General features: G+C 39.1%; 3 protein-coding genes across 7 annotated transcripts in view; 1 reads left to right on the top strand and 2 right to left on the bottom strand.

Annotated features, from left to right (window-relative positions):
* Positions 1-505: 505 nt before the first annotated feature.
* Positions 506-19,158, bottom strand: LOC133634022 (arf-GAP with dual PH domain-containing protein 2-like). 3 transcript variants are annotated; one of them, XM_062026926.1, is made up of 14 exons: positions 18,748-19,158; positions 18,565-18,674; positions 15,494-15,999; positions 10,599-10,721; positions 8,484-8,614; positions 5,128-5,219; positions 4,887-4,972; positions 4,701-4,813; positions 4,377-4,523; positions 4,223-4,306; positions 4,097-4,159; positions 3,935-4,012; positions 1,252-1,480; positions 506-1,177 (listed from the first exon to the last, which is right to left on the bottom strand). In XM_062026926.1, exons 4-14 carry the CDS (start codon positions 10,684-10,686, stop codon positions 1,149-1,151), a joined length of 1,140 nt encoding a protein of 379 aa, XP_061882910.1. In that variant the 5' UTR covers positions 10,687-10,721; positions 15,494-15,999; positions 18,565-18,674; positions 18,748-19,158; the 3' UTR covers positions 506-1,148. The 3 variants fall into 3 exon arrangements, with proteins under 3 accessions (XP_061882910.1, XP_061882908.1, XP_061882909.1); XM_062026924.1 differs by having other exon boundaries at positions 10,599-10,724; positions 18,748-19,157; XM_062026925.1 differs by lacking the exon at positions 18,748-19,158 and having other exon boundaries at positions 10,599-10,724; positions 18,565-18,692.
* On the top strand, positions 12,123-19,251 carry LOC133634021 (transcription elongation factor, mitochondrial-like). The gene is made up of 5 exons (XM_062026923.1): positions 12,123-12,271; positions 15,512-16,005; positions 18,322-18,471; positions 18,540-18,718; positions 18,800-19,251. The coding sequence occupies exons 1-5, from the start codon at positions 12,229-12,231 to the stop codon at positions 19,080-19,082; spliced, it is 1,149 nt and encodes a 382-aa protein (XP_061882907.1). The 5' UTR covers positions 12,123-12,228; the 3' UTR covers positions 19,083-19,251.
* LOC133634020 (ATPase family AAA domain-containing protein 5-like) overlaps positions 19,220-19,522 on the bottom strand; it is a 24,227-nt gene continuing 23,924 nt past the window's right edge. For all 3 annotated transcript variants that reach the window (XM_062026920.1, XM_062026922.1, XM_062026921.1), the window contains one exon: positions 19,220-19,429. In XM_062026920.1, the coding sequence (XP_061882904.1) occupies positions 19,315-19,429 (115 nt within the window). In that variant the 3' untranslated portion in view covers positions 19,220-19,314. The remainder of the gene's footprint in view (positions 19,430-19,522) is intronic.

The following is a 19,522-nucleotide window of genomic DNA, read 5'->3' as shown; positions in this document are numbered from 1 at the left end:
TGAAATAATATAACATTTAAAAAAAAAAATCGAAATTCTGAGATGAATTGAGATTATGAAATAAAAATCTAAAAATGAGATAAATGTTTTAATTATGAGCTAAAAAAAATCGAAATTATGAGATAAAGTAATAATTATGAGATAGACTGAAATAAGAGATTAAAAATGTAAATTTTTAGATTAAAAATTTAAATGATAAAATCAAGTCGAAATTATGAGATACTTATAACGATGAGATAAAACGTCAAAGTTATAACATAAAGTCGAATTTATGAGGTAAACATTTTTTAATTATGAGTAAATAAATTCGAAACTGAGATGTATAACTGAGTTATATTAATGACATTTTAAATTATGAGATAAAAAGTACAGACATGACAAAAAAGTGGACTCAATGTTTTTTTTTATTCTGACAATTACAAAATGCACTAAAATCACATTTCCAACAAATAAAATGCAAATTCTGTATTAGTATGTTTGGAGTCATTTAATAATAAACACACCAATAAATATCACCAACCAATCCAATTAAATATTATATCAATTACCATATTGACCCGAATATAAAATTAAATTTTTTTCCCAGATTATTTATTACTTATCTGTGGAGTTTCCAAGCGAGTCTGAGCTTTTCTTCCTGTCACTCACATACACCATTGCTCTGAAGGAAAAGTTGTTTGCAAGCTAGTAAACAACAGAGGAGTGCTGCTAATTCAAAAATAACAGTCATGAATGAAATATAGTCATCAAAAAATCAGCTAAGAAATATGTAATTTATTTAATGTAATTCACTTATTTTAAAATGCTGGTTTTAAAATGATTTGAAAAAACGTTTTGCCCTTTATTCAGTATCATCTAGTAATTGTGTAATTGCATTATTGTTGTATTAATCATTTGTTCACCTTAAGACATTTTGGGTGAGCTTTCTGTTAAAAGCACACCCTAGCTAACATGATGAACTTTGACCTCACTAATGTTCTTCTGGATTAATGGAAATCCTGCAAAAAGTATTTTCAAAAGAGCAGAAGTTGGTGACCAGTGACCACTTACAGTGCATACATTTTTTCAGTCTTGACTTCCTATAGGTGTCATGGCCGTGTGTCCCATTTCCTTTGTTTACTTGTGTTAAACACTTGAGATGCTAGTCGTCATTTTCCTCTTCTCAAGTTGGCTTCATCTGACGGACACAAACGACACACAAAGATTGACTAACCAAAGTGACATAGAATGCGTGTCAAGCAGTGATCTTACTAGCGTAGTCTTCAGGGGTCATGGGCTGACCTATAACCTTTCTAAATGCCTCTATCCACTCCTGCTGCTCCTGTTCCTGTTCACACATGAACATAAACTGCCTCTCAGGAGTCTGCAGAGTGATGGCGCAGTGCCAGCGGCCTCCTCTGGAGCTGCGTCTGCTGTCCCCCGTCACAGAGTAGTTGTGGCTCTCGGTGCCGATGAAGACGGCGCCCAGCTCTGTGGCGTCCTAACAGGGAGCAGCCAATAGTGGGTCAAACTGCTAAGATACGTTGATGTACTCAGTATCATATTGGGATGATATGCCACACCCGTGAGGTGGGATGGATTATCTTGGCAAAGAAGAAGTGCTCAATAACACAGATTTAGACAGATTTGTGAAGAATATTTGAGAGAAAAAAGTATTTTGTTAATATAGTAAAATTTTTAGATCTGTAAGTTTAACTCATGAACAATGGGAGCAAGACCAAAAGTGTTGTGTTTACTATATATATACTGTGTATATATATATATATATATATATATATATATATATATATATATATATATATATATATATATATATATATATATATATATATATATATATATATATATACTGCCAAAAGCATTTGGCCACCCATCCAAATGATCATTCCTTACAAGAAATAACATTAATTACAAACCCTGTTTCCATATGTGTTGGGAAATTGTGTTAGATGTAAATATAAACGGAATACAATGATTTGCAAATCATTTTCAACCCATATTCAGTTGAATATGCTACAAAGACAACATATTTGATGTTCAAACTGATAAACTTTTTTTTTTTTTGCAAATAATCATTAACTTTAGAATTTGATGCCAGCAACACGTGACAAAGAAGTTGGGAAAGGTGGCAATAAATACTGATAAAGTTGAGGAATGCTCATCAAACACTTATTTGGAACATCCCACAGGTGAACAGTCAAATTGGGAACAGGTGGGTGCCATGATTGGGTATAAAAGTAGATTCCATGAAATGCTCAGTCATTCACAAACAAGGACGGGGCGAGGGTCACCACTTTGTCAACAAATGCGTGAGCAAATCGTTGAACCGTTTAAGAAAAACCTTTCTCAACAAGCTATTGCAAGGAATTTAGGGATTTCACCATCTACGGTCCGTAATATCATCAAAGGGTTCAGAGAATCTGGAGAAATCACTGCACGTAAGCAGCTAAGCCCGTGACCTTCGATCCCTCAGGCTATACTGCATCAACAAGCGACATCAGTGTGTACAGGATATTACCAGTATTTGGCCACCCATCCAAATGATCAGAATCAGGTGTCCTATTCACTTGGCCCGGCCACAGGTGTATACAATCAAGCACTTAGGCATGGAGACTGTTTCTACAAACATTTGTGAAAGAATGGGCCGCTCTCAGGAGCTCAGTGATTTCCAGCGTGGAACTGTCATAGGATGCCACCTGTGCAACAAATCCAGTCGTGAAATTTCCTCGCTCCTAAATATTCCAAAGTCAACTGTTGGCTTTATTATAAGAAACGTGAAGAGTTTGGGAACAACAGCAACTCAGCCACGAAGTGGTAGGCCACGTAAACTGACAGAGAGGGGTCAGCGGATGCTGAAGCGCATAGTGCAAAGACTTTCTGCACAGTCAGTTGCTCCAAACTTCATGTGACCTTTCAATTAGCCCACGTACAGTACGCAGAGAGCTTCATGGAATGAGTTTCCATGGCTGAGCAGCTGCATCTAAGCCATACATCACCAAGTCTAATGCAAAGCGTCGGATGCAGTGGTGTAAAGCACGTCGCCACTGGAGTCTAGAGCAGTGGAGACGCATTCTTTGGAGTGATGAATCACACTTTTTTATCTGGCAATCTGATGGACGAGTCTGGGTTTGGAGGTTGCCAGGAGAACGCTACATTTTGGACTGCATTGTGCTGAGTGTGAAATTTGGTGGAGGAGGAATTATGGTGTCGGGTTGGTTTTTCAGGAGTTGGGCTTGGTCCCTTAGTTCCAGTGAAAGGAACTTTGAATGCTCCAGGATACCAAAACATTCTGGACAATTCCATGCTCCCAACCTTGTGGGAACAGTTTGGAGCAGGCCCCTTCCTCTTCCAACATGACTGTGCACCAGTGCACAAAGCAAGGTCCATAAAGACATGGACGACAGAGTCTGGTGTGGATGAACTTGACTGGCCTGCACAGAGTCCTGACCTGAACCTGATAGAACACCTTTGGGATGAATTACAACGGCGACTGAGAGCCAGGCCTTCTCGACCAACATCAGTGAGTGATGCACATTTGGAAGAATGGTCGAAAATTCCTATAAACACACTCCGCAACCTTGTGGACAGCCTTCCCAGAAGAGTTGAAGCTGTAATAGCTGCAAAATGTGGACCGACATCATATTGAACCCTATGGGTTAGGAATCAGAATCAGAATCAGAATAGTTTTTATTACCATTGTTTGAGAACGGGTTCACAAACTAGGAATTTTTTTTGGTGCAATCGTGCAACATAAAACACATATAACAATGAATGGCACTTCAAGTTCATATGTGAGTCAAGGCAGACAGCCAAATACTTTTGGCAATATAGTGTATATTTAATATTATTAATTTGCTCTTTGTCCTATTTTAATATATTAGACATAAATATTTATTAATATATCCCAATTTGGTCTTTTTTTCCTGTTTCTTACCAGTGGGGATTTATAATAAAGCAGTTTCCTGTTCATTGTGCACAGCGTGAACCACCTCTTCTTGAATGACTCACGCTGCTGCAAACACACGTCCAAACAGAGAGATTTATAATATATCAGACAAAAAGTGTAACATCTTCATTTCTGTGGCGACTAACTCACCGTTGGGCCAGTTTTCTCCATAAACCCCTCCTTGAGGCAATGCCCGGTTATCTGCGGCGTTAACTGTGCAGATGAACACACTAAGAAAAAGGACATTACTGCGAAATAAGTGCAAGTGGAACCCACCTCATTTAGTCCGAGAGCGGGATGCTTCTTCTGGAGGTACTCCAAGCGGGTTGCACGAATTGCGTTAAAAAAGGAAACGATGACCTGCAGAGAGAATGCAGGGAAGACAATAAGCACAGCAGGGGGATTTAAGGGTGTAAACATCGGGCCTCACCTGTCCATTTTCATGGTAAACAAACATGTTCCTGCTCCGTTCCTCGTGCAAGTAGGAGATCTGCAGTCCGTGAGTGTGACCGATCTTCTCGGGCTGGAAAACCGCATTCAGCCCCTTCATGCTGATCACAGCTTTGGGATCTTTAGACTTAGTTTGAACGAGAACACAATTATTAATTGGATGATATATAATTACATTATATGTTTGAAAGTGACACACGGAAAATACTCCAAGTTGTGAGTTTTCTTCTAATAAGAGTATATTTTGTATGTAATCCTAGTAAATTGTGCAAAGACCAGGTTCCCTGGCAAAGGAAGTGCTTACATTTTCTTTGGTGAAGTATTTAAGGGTAAAGTCGCTACGGGACAGCAGGAAGATCCTTTTGAAAAAGTTCCTGTTGTCTTTGCGCTTCTTCCACAGTGCTACCTGTGTGGTATCTACAGTAGGATGATAGATCACACAATGAATGATGGCAAAGATGAGAAGTTAGTGGCTGAAGATGGACAATACCTGCGCCATAAGATGGATGAATGAAATGTTCTTCTGTGAACTCTCTTCTCTCGTACTTGGCGCGGATCCACTGGTCCTTAAGAACGCTGACCGTTAGGAATAATAATACATGTTTGTTTTTTGATGCCTGATCCATCAATAGCTCTTTCTGTTCCCCTTTCAGGGATTTGCTCAACCCCTAATTTCACTTCTACTAAAAAGACACATTAATGATGGCAATGTATAATATAATAGCACATACACACAGTCTGTCTGCTGAGGCCGGTAGAAATAAGCGGGAACATGTTTTTCATATGTGGCTTTGGCGAATGAGTTTCCTCTTACTCGCATGGCCTGGAAAACACAAAATGACATACCAATGTAATGTACAATCCAAACTCACATAAATACCATATTTTCCGGACTATAAGGCGCACTTAAAATCCTTTTTTCTTCTCAAAACTCGACAGTGCGCCTTATAACCCGGTGCGCCTAATGTAAGGAATAAGTTTGGTTGAGCTTACCAACCTGGAAGCTATTTTATTTGGTACATGGTGTAATGATAAGTGTGACCAGTAGATGGCAGTCACACAAAAGAGATAAGTGTAAGCTGCACTATGATGGCAATATGTTCCAAGTAAACAACACCAACATTTTAAATGTTCCATTGAAAATATAGAACATTACACACAACGCTCAAAAATCTATTACAATGTTTTAGTACGACTTTGGTACGCTATGAAGCCGCACCGCTTGAAGGATTGTATGCGAATTAAACATACAAGTATTATTATGGTGTGTGTATAAGGCAGTGATTCTCAAACTGTGGTAATAATAATAATAATAATAATGGATTCGATTTTATATCGCGCTTTTCTATTGTTAGATACTCAAAGCGCTCACAGAGAAGTGGGAATCCATCATTCATTCACACCTGGTGGTGGTAAGCTACATTTGTAGCCACAGCTGCCCTGGGGTAGACTGACGGAAGCGAAGCTGCCAGTTTGCGCCGGCACCGGGGGCAAGGGTGAAGTGTCCTGCCCAAGGACACAACGGCAGCGATATTGATGTCAAGAGGCGGGGAGCGAACCTGCAACCCTCAGGTTTCTGGCACGGCCGCTCTACCCACTGCGCCATGCCGAGATGTACGGGTACCCCTCGTGCTACGTGGGCTCCATTTAGTGGTACGCCAAAGAATCACTTAATTAAGTGATTTAATTTTCTAATATCCAAACACAGTGTTGCTGTCGAAACTGCGTGACCAAAAATATTTTAATGTTGGTCAGTATGGTGGTACTTGGAGAACTAAGTGTTTTCTGAGATGGAACTTGGTGGAATAAGTTTGAGAACCACTGGTATAAGGTAAAACATATTATCTGGCGTTTTGTTTCGCAATATTATGCAAAAGCAACTTTTCTTACCTTCTGGTACCTACTGATCTGTATTTGGGATCTGCATAAATCCTGAAAAATTATGCGAGTCCGCCTTTGTAATCCGTGCCGACACCGTAGCCGATAAACTTCTTATTTTCCTCTATCTTTTTGTTATGTGACATTCATCCTCCGCTGTTGCCATTTCTAATATAAAGTAGTGTAAAGTTCTTACTTATATCCGTCAGTAAACTTGCCATGAAAGCGCTAAAACATACCGGTGTAGTGAGTTTACATTATTCACCCAAGGAATTTTAGTTATTAGAGTGCCGGTCGGACATTTTTTCACGGCACACATTTCCGGAGTTGTTGTTTCCGGATGAGAAGATGCTGCTCCGTTATTGATTGAAGTAAAGTCTGAATGTCATTAAAACAGTTAGCTCCATCTTTTGACACTTCTTCCACTCCCATCCTTGCACGCTACACCGCTACAACAAAGATGACGGGGAGAAGACACTGCCGAAGGTGAGCCACGTAAATAAGACCGCCCAAAAAATGGCGCATCCGGAAGCGACTGTCAGAAAGCAGCTTGAAGATGATCTGTAAAACATAATCTATGCAACATTTTGACCAAATAACCACCATCACATTTTATGTAGACCACAAGGAAGTGTTTTCAATTTAGAAAAAAATTTAATAATATGACTCCTTTAATGTGCCCTATAATCCTGTGCGCCTAATGCATGAAAAAAGATAAAACATACACCATTCATTGGCAGTGCGCCTTATAATCCGGTGAGCCCTACGGTCCGGAAAATACGGTAAGTATGTCATATTATCACGAGTCCATGTTAAGTCACTGTAACAACTTTCTTTTTAACAATATAAAAGGGAATATCACTTTAGTAAATTATTAAAGGATATTATAACAACATAAAAAAATAATATTTGATGTAAATATGTATTATGTTAGTATCTATATTTAAAATATATATAATTTCAAACAATATATATATATATATACATATAAATATATGTATATATTGGTATATATATACATATATAGATAATCATAATGTGTACATTTAAAAATGATATTACCGTATTTTCCGCACTATAAGGCGCACCTAAAAACCTCCAATTTTCTCAAAAGCTGACAGTGCGCTTTATAATCCGGTGCACCTTATATATGGACCAATATTGAGCCACAACAGGTCTCGCAACTGCGGGATGCATAACGTGACCCCAGCCTCTACTGTAGCATCTATTCTATGCGCCTTATAATGCGGTGCATCTTATATATGAACAAAGTTTTAAAATAGGCCATTCATTGAAGGTACGCCTTATAATCCGGTGCGCCTTATAGTGCGGAAAATACGGTATATATATTATAATACATATGAGATTTGTTATGTACTGGTACTATATTCAATATTGTTATTATCCACTAATTCATACTATACATAATATTTTTGTATATATTTTTTGAAATATAATTGAAATGTATATCTACCAAATGTATCTTGTAAATGTACTAATATTGCTTTAATATTTAATATAGTATATTGTATACATATAGATACATACATATACAGTATATTACATCATATTATTAGTATATATCATATTATGGAAACTACATGTATGATATAATCACTATATGTTATATTATGGCACTACATCTTTATACCAATAATACCATTTTGATACAAGCATGATCAAATATAATTCTTTATATGTATTTTTTTAAACTATAAAATAAACTGTGTTTTCACATCATTTTATATTGTAAATGTAATAACACGTGTCTAACTTTATTTAATGTATTATATTGTATTGCATTGCATCTTATTATGTATACTTGTAGAACATAACAGTTATGCATTATATCATGGTACTACAATTATGCCAATAATATATACATTGTGATAGTTTACCTGTAACAAAATTACATTATACTCATTATTATTTAATATAAACATGTCATCTATTTCATAATACATATACGGTATTACACATAACTAACATATTAATACATGGTATATTATTTTATTACGATGAGTTACATACATATAGTGATAATTTAACAGTATCATGCAAGTGCTGTAAATTGCATTGAATAAATAAATACATGTCATCGGGAAAAAAAAAAATGGTTTCAGGTGTACATTGCAAGATTACTATTTGGGAAAATATTGTATATTTGTATTTGACTAAGTGTGTGTAAAATAAATACAAAAGTCCAAACCTCTATGAGGGAGTCTTCCCATAGGTCCAAGCGTATTGACTTCACTTTGCTGATGGTGGGCAAGTTCCGATGCATCCCTGAGCAGTGGACACAGAGAAACACACACAGAGTGTAGGAGGCCCAGCCAGGCTCTGCAAGCATAAACAATGTCAACTTTTTTAAGACAGGAAATAAAGAACAGAAAAAAGTTCACTTCGAAATGTTGTGAACTACAAAATTACTACTGCAGGGACATTGAACTAAACCGTTTTGGGGGCCACATTTCCAGGAAGCTAATGATCCCTTAACTCTGAGTTGTATTTTGTATATTCAGAAGAACCAGCATCCTCTACAGTAGACATGTGTTTTTTTCCTATTTATTTTCTCAGAGTTAGAGAAGCGTTCTGCTGTTTTTAAGAATCTGCTGCAAAAATGTGAGTCTCAGTTTTTTTTAACCAAACTCCTTTCCATCCTTATCCTTTCCATCCTTTGTAACTGAGCTACTGTGTGGAACAACTTAGTGTAGACATGGCCTAAGTCTTTGTCTAAGAAGTATCCAAAGTGTGGACTGCAGCTTGATTTTTATTGGCCCGCAAAACATTAAAAAGAAAATAATAAACACATCCCGGATTAAAACACTACATAAAAACTATTTAAAAAATATAACTGGCCCAATTCCCCACAAAAATGGGACCTGAAAACCAACATGGCCGGCGACCAGAGTGTCTTAATGGTCTTTGATGATTTACGTGCATCCATGTGTACAAATTTCTTTCAAGATATGTTACGTTTTCCAGTGTGCTGAAGCCCTCAAAAATGTGGTAAATTAGTTAGTGGTATTTACTAATATTAGTAAAGAATAGTAATAGTAAGATATCTAATACATCAAGTGAGTTATATTAGGCAAGGCAAGTTTATTTTACAGCGCAGTTTGTATGCAAGGCATTTCAAAGTGCTTTAAAGATGCATAAAATGACAAGAAGGTGAATTAAATCATAAATAAAAATTAAATCATAATGAAAATAATCATGAATTAATCTAATTGGCTTTGTTTTCTATAATACAAAGCAAAGATGAGGATGTTTTGTTTAGATATTACCATAAGTTAACCTACATTGTATTGGTTATATTGTAGTATATTTCATGAACAAAATGTATGAAAGTGGCCATGCATACTTAAATTTTTATGTATGTGGCCATCGCTGGAAAAAGTTTGGACACCCTTGGCCCAAATGATGAAAAATAGAGGAGCTGAAAAGGAACCTTGAGGAACAACCCTAGTATAATTAAACAAGTTGAACAAATGACTACTGACTGCATCTGAAGTAAACAAGCTACAGCAACACCTTAGTTATATAAAGCACTTTACGAAAAAAAACATTGTAAGTGCCAAAAGGGAATGGACTTAAAAAGGTGCCTAGAGGAACGCCTCAGCTAATCCCAATAAAAGGGCCATTGTGGTGTTTTAGGAATTTGCTGCAAAAATGTTTGTCTCCTAAGTTTTGAACGGAACCCAGGAGCCTGTATGGTGTGATTCCCGGACCGGATTGGGCCCCTGGGCCGTGAGTTGAATTGAACTATAGTGTTTCCCAGGTATTCATTTATTTGTGGTGGACCACTCCAAAAACATTTGAACACATTATAACGAACCTGCATATCCGTTATTGTGAATTGTCATTATCGTAAGGCCGCTTCTTAACACAGTTAATGCGCACGTAGCAGGAGGGATCTATGTTGCCAACTTAGCTGCGTTTTCTTTGTGGAATTAAAAAAAACACTTTTATTTACTTTTTGTCTCTCCCATAACCTTTTTAATCTCTCCCACGGTGCCCTTTACATGCTCATTATACAAATGTGGGTGTCATCTAGCACCTCCCGCAACAACCCCCACACCACAAATGGATTGCAGTTCTGTGTAAAATACTGTACTGTAAATAATACTTAACTTCTCATTCAACAACACTTACAAATGTATTGATACATCACAGCAGATCATAGCAGCCCCCGAATACCGTGCCAACATGCCCCCTGGTGGCCGTATATCTGCCTTAAAGCAACGACGATGCCCCACAACAACTAGTACATGAGTCAGTCGTTTACCTTGTTAAAAAAAAATAAAAATAAAAGACAACTCACCAGGAGCTCCACAGTCGGCACACGTGTTGTTGGAAGGCAGTCGCACTAATTCGAGTAAGATTTTGTTGTTTCTGTCCAAGTTGGCCATGGGTGAAGGCGCTGTAGCCTGCGTCACTTTCAGTCCTACTAAAGAGACATGACACAGATTTAGTAGGTGGGGGGAAAAAAACCATGTTTGCTTCTCATAGCCCAGTGCCCCAGCATTTCCTCTTTGCTGCACAGCATCATGACGTTTATTGTTCTGCACACAAACGCTTCGGTCTCAAAATAACAGGGAAAGGAAGTGCAAGAGGCGTGTGATCACGTTTATAAAAGGGTCAGCTGTAAATGGTAGCTTAAAGGTAGGTCGACCCACATTGACTGACTAGTTCAACAGGATTGTATGTTTATTTTTGTTTTTGCAGTTTGCAGGAGTGTAGAGCTGCATACATAACATATTGTTGAGTAAATGTGTCTGATAGGGTCAATCAAAACTAATGTCCATTATTCACATTTTTAAAACTTTACATTGAAGTCTAAAAACACTTACTTCCACGTCTACAGTAGTCCAGTGTTTTTCAACCTTTTTTGAGCCAAGGCACATTTTTTGCGTTGAAAAAAACCCGGAGGCACACCACCAGCAGAAATCATTAAAAAATGAAACTCAGTTGACAGTAAAAAGTCGTTGTCGCAATTGTTGGATATGACTTTAAACCATAACCAACCATGCATCAATATAGCTCTTGTCTCAAAGTAGGTGTACTGTCACCACCTGTCACATCACGTCGTGACGTATTTTGACTTTTTTGCTGTTTTCCTGTGTGTAGTGTTTTAGTTCTTGTCTTGCGCTCCTATTTTTGGTGGCTTTTTCTCTTTTTTTGGTATTTTCCTGTCACAGTTTCATGTCTTCCTTTGAGCGATATTTCCCGCATTTACTTTGATTCAGGAATCAAGAATATTTCAGTTGTTTTTATCCTTCTTTGTAGGGACATTGTTGATTGTCATGCCATGTTCGGATGTACACTGTGGACGCCGTCTTTGCTCCACAGTAAGTCTTTGCTGTCGTCCAGCATTCTGTTTTTTGTTTACTTCGTAGCCAGTTCAGTTCTAGTTTCATTCTGCATAGCCTTCCCTAAGCTTCAATGCCTTTTCCCAGGGGCACTCACCTTTTGTTTAGTTTTGGTTTAAGCATTAGATACCTTTTTACCTGCACACTGCCTCCCGCTGTTTCCAACATCTACAAAGCAATTAGCTACCTGCTGCCACCTACTGATATGGAAGAGTATTACACGGTTACTCTGCTGAGCTCTAGACAGCACCGACACTCAACAACAACACATCATTTGCAGACTATAATTACTGGTTTGCAAAAAAATATTTTTAACCCAAATAGGTGAAATTAGATAATCTCTCACGGCACAGTGGTTGAAAAACACTGCAGTAGTCAACATAATGTAATGCAAGGACACGCCCTACCAATAGAGGGCGGCAGAGTACAAGCCAGTGCACATTCCGGAAAAAAAAGAAGCAAAGTTGTGGTTTACACCGGACATTTTAAAAGTGTCGGACAACAACTAGAGGACTTGTGTTATGACGTAAATAACCCCCAAATAGTCTAAAACGATAGATTATCCCCTTTTTATTGGCAGCTATGTGGGTCGCCAGGCGGGTTCTGTCGTCTGTAGCACACAGTCGTAAGTAGCGTTGGTGAATTGTTGTATTTTATTCGCCATTTGATTACATGTTTGATTGATTGAGACTTTTATTAGTAGGTTGCACAGTGAAGTACATATTCCGTACAATTGACCACTAAATGGTAACACCCGAATAAGTTTTTCCAACTTGTTTAAGTCGGGGTCCACTTAAATTGATTCATGATACAGATATATACTATCAGATATATACTATCATCATAATACAGTCATCACACAAGATAATCACATTGAATTATTTACATTATTTACAATCAGGGGTGTGGAGGAGAGGGGGGGGGGTAGGATATGGACAGCAAGTAGTGGAGAGAGAGAGAGATCAGAAGGCATAAGAAAAAGTAATTGCATTTGATTGTTTAAATTTGATTATTAGCAATCCAGGGAGGGTGTTAGTTTAGGGTTGTAGCTGCCTGGAGGTGAACTTTTATTGCGGTTTTGAAGGAGGATAGAGATGCTCTTTCTTTTATACCTGTTGGGAGCGCATTCCACATTGATGTGGCATAGAAAGAGAATGAGTTAAGACCTTTGTTAGTTCGGAATCTGGGTTTAACGTGGTTAGTGGAGCTCCCCCTAGTGTTGTGGTTATGGCGGTCATTTACGTTAAGGAAGTAGTTTGACATGTACTTCGGTATCAGGGAGGTGTAGTGGATTTTATAGACTAGGCTCAGTGCAAGTTGTTTAACTCTGTCCTGTATGTATGTGGGAATTTTTTGCTAAATCGTTAAGTAGCTGCCTCTCTAAAAACTGAATGGAATGGAACCATAATTAATGTCAATATTAATTTCTTTATAATACTTTAGTGCTGGGCCATTTTCATTATAATCAAATGTTATAGGTCACAAACGAGTCATCAGTAATGGGAAAGCTACTTGGAAAATGCTGTAAGCTAAACTACAAGTTACTCTCGATTAAATGTAACTAAGCTAAATTGTAACAAACTACACTACAAGCTAAACATTAAAAGTAGCTTGCGACATCAACCCTGTGGGCCCACATGTACAATATCAATGTTAATGGAACTGAGAGTGTATATTGTAGCGTCCCAGAAGAGTTAGTGCTGCAAGGGGTTCTGGGTATTTGTTCTGTTGTGTTTATGTTGTGTTACGGTGCGGATGTTCTCCCGAAATGTGTTTGTCATTCTTGTTTGGTGTGGGTTCACAGTGTGGCGCATATTTGTAACCGTGTTAAAGTTGTTTATACGGTCACCCTCAGTGTGACCTCTATGGATGTTGATCAAGTATGCATTGCATTCACTTATGTGTGTGTAAAAGCTGCATATATTATGTGACTGGGACAGCACGCTATTTGTATGGAGGAAAAGTGGACGTGACGACAGGTTGTAGAGGACGCTAAAGGCAGTGCCTTTAAGGCACACCCCCAATATTGTTGTCCGGGTGGAAATCGGGAAAAATTCGGGAGAATAATTGCCCCGGGAAAATCAAGAGGGTTGGCACGTATGTCTTAATGTGTGTTCCTACATTATATGATTTTGGTTTACATAGTAAACAATTAAAAACTAAGGTTTTAGGCATTGTTTACTCTAAATGCATACATTTGTTTAAATATGGCCAAGGACACGCATTATTGTGGGTTTCCTGCAGGTCATTTTCATTACTAAAGGAATAATCTAATCTGCGGGAGTGAATTTCTCTGCCATTTTCAAGTGTTTTTTGGTTTTTCTTGAGTCGTCAGCTTGAAGCTGTCTCGGACTCCCTTGTCGTCATGTGACATGACTGAGTGACATGACTGTCATGATTTTGCTTACTAGTTACTTGTTATCTTGCCTCTGATTAGCCAGTCCGTAATGTTTCACCCTAACTTTAGCTAATTATGACTCATCATACGAACACCAATTAATCAATCATGGATTTTCACCCTTTTGTATGGATGTTCTCATTTATCTAAATTATTGTCCATCCATCCATTTTCTACCGCTTGTCCCGTTTGGGGTCGCGGGGGTGCTGGAGCCTATCTCAGCTGCATTCAGGCAGAAGGCGGGGTACACCCTGGACAAGTCGCCACCTCATCGCAGGGCCAACACAGATAGACAGACAACATTCACACACTAGGGCCAATTTTAGTGTTGCCAATCAACCTATCCCCAGGTGCATGTCTTTGGAGGTGGGAGGAAGCCGGAATACCCGGAGGGAACCCACGCAGTCACGTGGAGAACATGCAAACTCAACACAGAAAAATCCCGAGTGCAGGATCGAACCCAGGACCTTCGTATTGTGAGGCAGACGCACTAACCCCTCCTCCACCGTGCTGCCCTCTAAGTCATTGTATTTTGTCCATATTTTTGGGGGGCCTGGATTTGCAGGCCATTTTCTGTCTGTGTAGCTTGTAGCTTTGATGTAAGCTACCTAGCTACATGGGTCTAAAAGTAGCTAAGCTACAGGAAAAGTCACTTGATAAAGTAGCTAAGCTAGCGCCAAGCTACTGGAAAATGTAGTTAAGATACATGCTTAGCTACATTACTGCTAGTTGTAGTACTGTAATATAGTAATTAAAAGTAGAACTATGTTGCTTGTGAATATTCTCATTCTTTCAGGTAATTGTCCTCAAAGAGGCATTGAATCGATCGCAACTGGACTGTTAGATTGTCTTAAAAGATTGTTTAATACCAGGGAGCTTCAACATTTTCCAAGGCAAGAACCCCTAAACAGAGAGAGATGGAGTGGGGATTCCTATTTATAAATACTGTATAAAATTGTGTTTTAAATTAAACCGGTCCTAAAGGTACTTTGTTATTGTGCAATACTAAGATATTCAAATAATACAGTATAGCATTGCTAATTACTATCTGAAAACTGGTGCTGATAATTGCAAGCTAGAAATTATATGCTCACCAGAATATGACGATATCATTATTCATTAATATTTTTATTTTAAACCTGCAAGTTACAGTGAGTAGGGTGGCCATGCCAATGCCGTTTATAAACTACACAACAGTGTGTTAGATTAATGTTGATGTGTATTTAAAGACATTCAAATTTCACCACAATCCATTGTGGTAAACATATTAAATTTCTAATCAACCAAAAATTTCACGACCCCCATGCAGCACCTCTGCGGACCCCCTCTAGTTAAAACAAATCACAGCACATCATAGTAACCCCTGAATACCATGCAGATATGCTTGTTCCTACACAAGCCTGTTTGCTAAAATTGCATTGAAAATGTTATTTCAGAGATTGTGATCACCTTGTGTTACCTGTGCAGGTCAGTATGCAGGTCAGTCAGGCTTGTTCCGACGCCCTATGCAAGGCTGTCTTCTTGAGACGGAGCTGCGCTACCTCCAGTGCACATGTTGCTGGACGAGCAGAATCCCTGTAGCCGGGGTAGAAAGCCTAACCGCCGTCATCTCTCCGCCGTCCCCTGGGTCCTGTGAGGAAGAGGAGCACGGCGCCGTCTTGGACTCCTGCTACACCACCGAGCAGCGAGACACCATCTTGCAGCTGCTCAACACCGCCTCAGTGGAGGAGCTGGCCGGCGTCAAGCTCCTCAGAGGACGCAAGTGCAACAACATAGTGGACTACAGGAGCAAACACGGACCGTTTAGGACCTTAGAGAGTGTGGTGAACGTACCGCTCCTGAAGCACAAAAGCGCAGTCATCGTGTTCGACTCCATACTCAACCCGGTGAAGAAGGAGAAGAAAGTGCGGGCTCAGTTGGCAAAGTTCATCAGGCCAGAGGTGGACAGGTCCTGGCTGGAGGCAAGTGCTGATTAGGCCTGAACCAACAATGCATTTTGCTGGATGATATACAGTATATTGTTCCACAAATTATTGCCGATAAACCATATTATTGTCAGCATTATTTTGAGACCAAATTGAACACTAATGTAATATTAATAATAATAATAATGCAAATATTCCCTTCCAACACAACAATTTTTATTTCTCATTAGCTTTTCTTTACCATTGTAATTGGAAGGCTTTTTATCATCCTAAATAAGTAAACAAACAATAAAAATACAATTGAAAATTTCAGTTCAATAAATATTAAACATCTGAAAGTGCAGTTTTTTCCTTAGTCGAAAAAAATGGCTCAAGTGGTTTGTTAGATGAGCTCATCTTCCTCACTCAGTTGAAGCCGGAATATTCCCACACCTGACATGCAGCCTTGCAATCATCTATTTTCCTCCCAATGATTGTTACCTCTCTATCGAGTCACGATTAGTAGGCTTTCTCCCGTTTATTAGTGGATTTATTGACGATTGGCTAGGCGTAGTCCTGATCAGTCTTCCAAGACGCGCCGATGCTGGATTTTGGAAGTATAGCATAGGTGTTTATGGGATTACGAGCTTCCATACTGCTAGTTGGCGAAGCAAATGCCCCAGTTAATGCCAGAAGATTCGACCTCCGGGTTTACTTGCTAGAATTAGCTTATAGCTAGAGATAGACATAACTTAGTTTTTGCAACCATGGGAAGGAAAAACATTAGTGTAAAGCACAGGGATTAGAAGAAGTGGATGATATAATGATGAAGGAAGAAATTAATTATCAAAAACATGACCAAGTCTGTTGACTTGGTGGACCATATAAAGCAAAATAAGTCTAACTTCACAAAGGATGGTAAAATATCTAAACAGTGGACAATTATACTTCCAAATATGGAGAAGCTGCTGATGGTGTGTTTGAAAGAAGCAGCTGAAAGGGGATAAGGTAGAAATCTGGGGCCGTATTTATCAAGCTTCTTAGAATTACTCCTAAGAAGTCTGCTAAGAGTTGACTTAAGAGTAAATAAATTATTCGCTGAAAGCTGCACTTAAAAGTTAGTTATCAAGCGTCTTACTCACACTTTCAGCTAAGTGTAGGACTGAATCTTAAGTGTCACACTCAGAGCTGAATTACGACATTACTATGTGCCGTAAACGGAATTTTAGGTGACGTCATTTCTGTGTCCATAGAAATGACCAATCACGGAAGGGAATCCCTTGTCTAAGAATAAAGAAATATCTTAGAAATATTTAAGTGGACAATGGGAGTGTATATGTTGACACTAAACTACAAAATAATACAAAACAAACTAGTCCCCGCCCGCACTCACGCTACCGCTCCCTCTCTTCTCTCGCCCACACTCACTGACGTCACTTACCTCACATGCTGTCACCTGTTAAAGGGCCACACACACACATACGCTACTCTCATAACATTTTCTTTCCAATTCATTAATTAGGCAACTAATTTGAAACTGGTGTGGGTGGCTCTATATATACTAGCCCAGTGCAGCCACATGCAGAAATCAACATGGAATCGAAAATTCTTAAATCTGTGACAAAAATAATACCTGCTCTGTTTAAACTATACCGTTTGATCAGCTGCTCGTCATCAAACAAAGCCAGGACATCCTTCCGCTCACTGAACGTTCGCGCACGTGTCTCTCGCCTCAGTGCCATCCCCTGCTGGCAACTCCTAACCTCTTAGGGCACCTCTGAAGGTCTCTTAAATATCGTGGAGAGTAGGAGTGATTCTTAGACTTAAGAAAGTTGATAAATAGCTTTTATTCTTAAGTTTGAGAGTAGGACTACATTTCGCAAATTCTCAGGACTTAAGTGTAAATTGGCACTCTAAGACGCTTGATAAATAGGGCCCCTGCTCTCCAAGGTAAATGCTGTACAATATTACATTACTTCATAAAAATACTGTAGTTGTTACTAGTACATTCTAATAGATTGTTTTTTTTATACATTATAATCTAAATGTTTGTTTTGAAAGTGTTAAAAAATTTGGTATTTCGGGCGGGGGCAAGCACCGATTAAATTCATTTCAATGGGCTACGCTGTTTCACAATACATGTTTTTCGAGGTAAACTGAATCAATTAAACCCGTATTCCGAGGTACCGCTGTATAAGAATCGCTCTGTTCAATGCATCACAGTTGCACGCCACAACTGCAACTTTGTTGATAAGCATTGCTAGATAAATTATCTCTGGAATTGTGACTGTTAAATTAAACATGAAAAGTAAAAGTGCAGTCATTTGTGCTGACCTAATAAATGCAATGTGTGTGTTTGTGTTGACGAATTAGGACGCCAACTCCGTCGTGTCACTAGTGTGTGCAACTAACAGAATAGCCTGGGCACATGTGAACAGAGGCATGACTGTGCTGGACTGGCAGCACCATGACTGTCCTAACTTCCTAAAGGGGGCGTACATGGCTTCCTCCTACCTACATGATGTGAGTCTGATTTAAGTTTTAATTATTTTTTTTGCTCTGTGTTAAAATAGTGTTTTTGTACTCAACAGGTGTCAGCAGTGGTGTCCCTCTTACCTTCAGCCGACTTCTACATCATTGAGAAACCATCCATCTCTGTCCAGAACACCGCTTTGTTCCCAGTTATGGCCCACCTGAGGACAGTGGAGGCCATGTTGTTCGCTCTCCTGGAGCCCAGAAACGTCCCGTCAGATTGTAACATTCCTCCCAGGTTTTTATGCTTTTTTACAGTTTACGTACACAGTCTTTTTAGAAGGTTGGCATTGTGGCCTAACCCAACCTCTCCTTACAGAGTCCTGAACATGATGCGCACTGCCGTGGGACGCCACTTCGGACTGATGGTGGGCGAGGCGCGGACCAGCGGGGCTCAGGCGGTGCGGCGGTTGATGACGGAATCAGTGACGCAGAAATCTCCGCGGGTAAACATTCCGCCGGGTATGCTGGTCAAGTACAGGGACTCGTTCCAGATAAGCAACATCAGGAAAGGAGCAGGGGGTGAAGAGCTCTGCGATGCGCTTTTGCTGGCGGTCACTTTTTACGAGCTCCTCAGCAATCTTCCAGTTAGCGTCCGCTGATCTGGCAACACACACGAGAGACGATCTTATCGCTTTGGAACGTTTCTACTTAACCTGGAAGATGCAAACCACCGTTTGAACAATCTTTCTTTGGTTTCTGAGGTTTACTCAGTACAAAAAGTAATAACCATCAGTACTTGAGCTGTTGAAATAAAACTTTTTATTTATATTTCATGGTTGCACATCATTTAATCGGACTGTTTAGAGAAAATAAATATTCTATATACTATAACTAGTGAGGTAGTTTGCTTAAATTCGCCAGGCTTTTGCTGGAGAAATTTTCTGCCATGAGGTGTAAAGTTGACTTGGAGAGGCCCAGGTGTAAGTTGTAGAGGTAGTTCAAACACCTAATACGGGAGAAGAGGAGAAATTATCATTAATAAATACAGCAAAAAGACATTAAAATATAAATTTCCTCATACAGTCGTCTCTTGCCGTAT

Source organism: Entelurus aequoreus, linkage group LG18 (genome assembly GCF_033978785.1).
Source record: "Entelurus aequoreus isolate RoL-2023_Sb linkage group LG18, RoL_Eaeq_v1.1, whole genome shotgun sequence".
Lineage (NCBI taxonomy): Eukaryota > Metazoa > Chordata > Actinopteri > Syngnathiformes > Syngnathidae > Entelurus > Entelurus aequoreus.
This window is presented reverse-complemented; position numbering and strand designations above follow the sequence as displayed.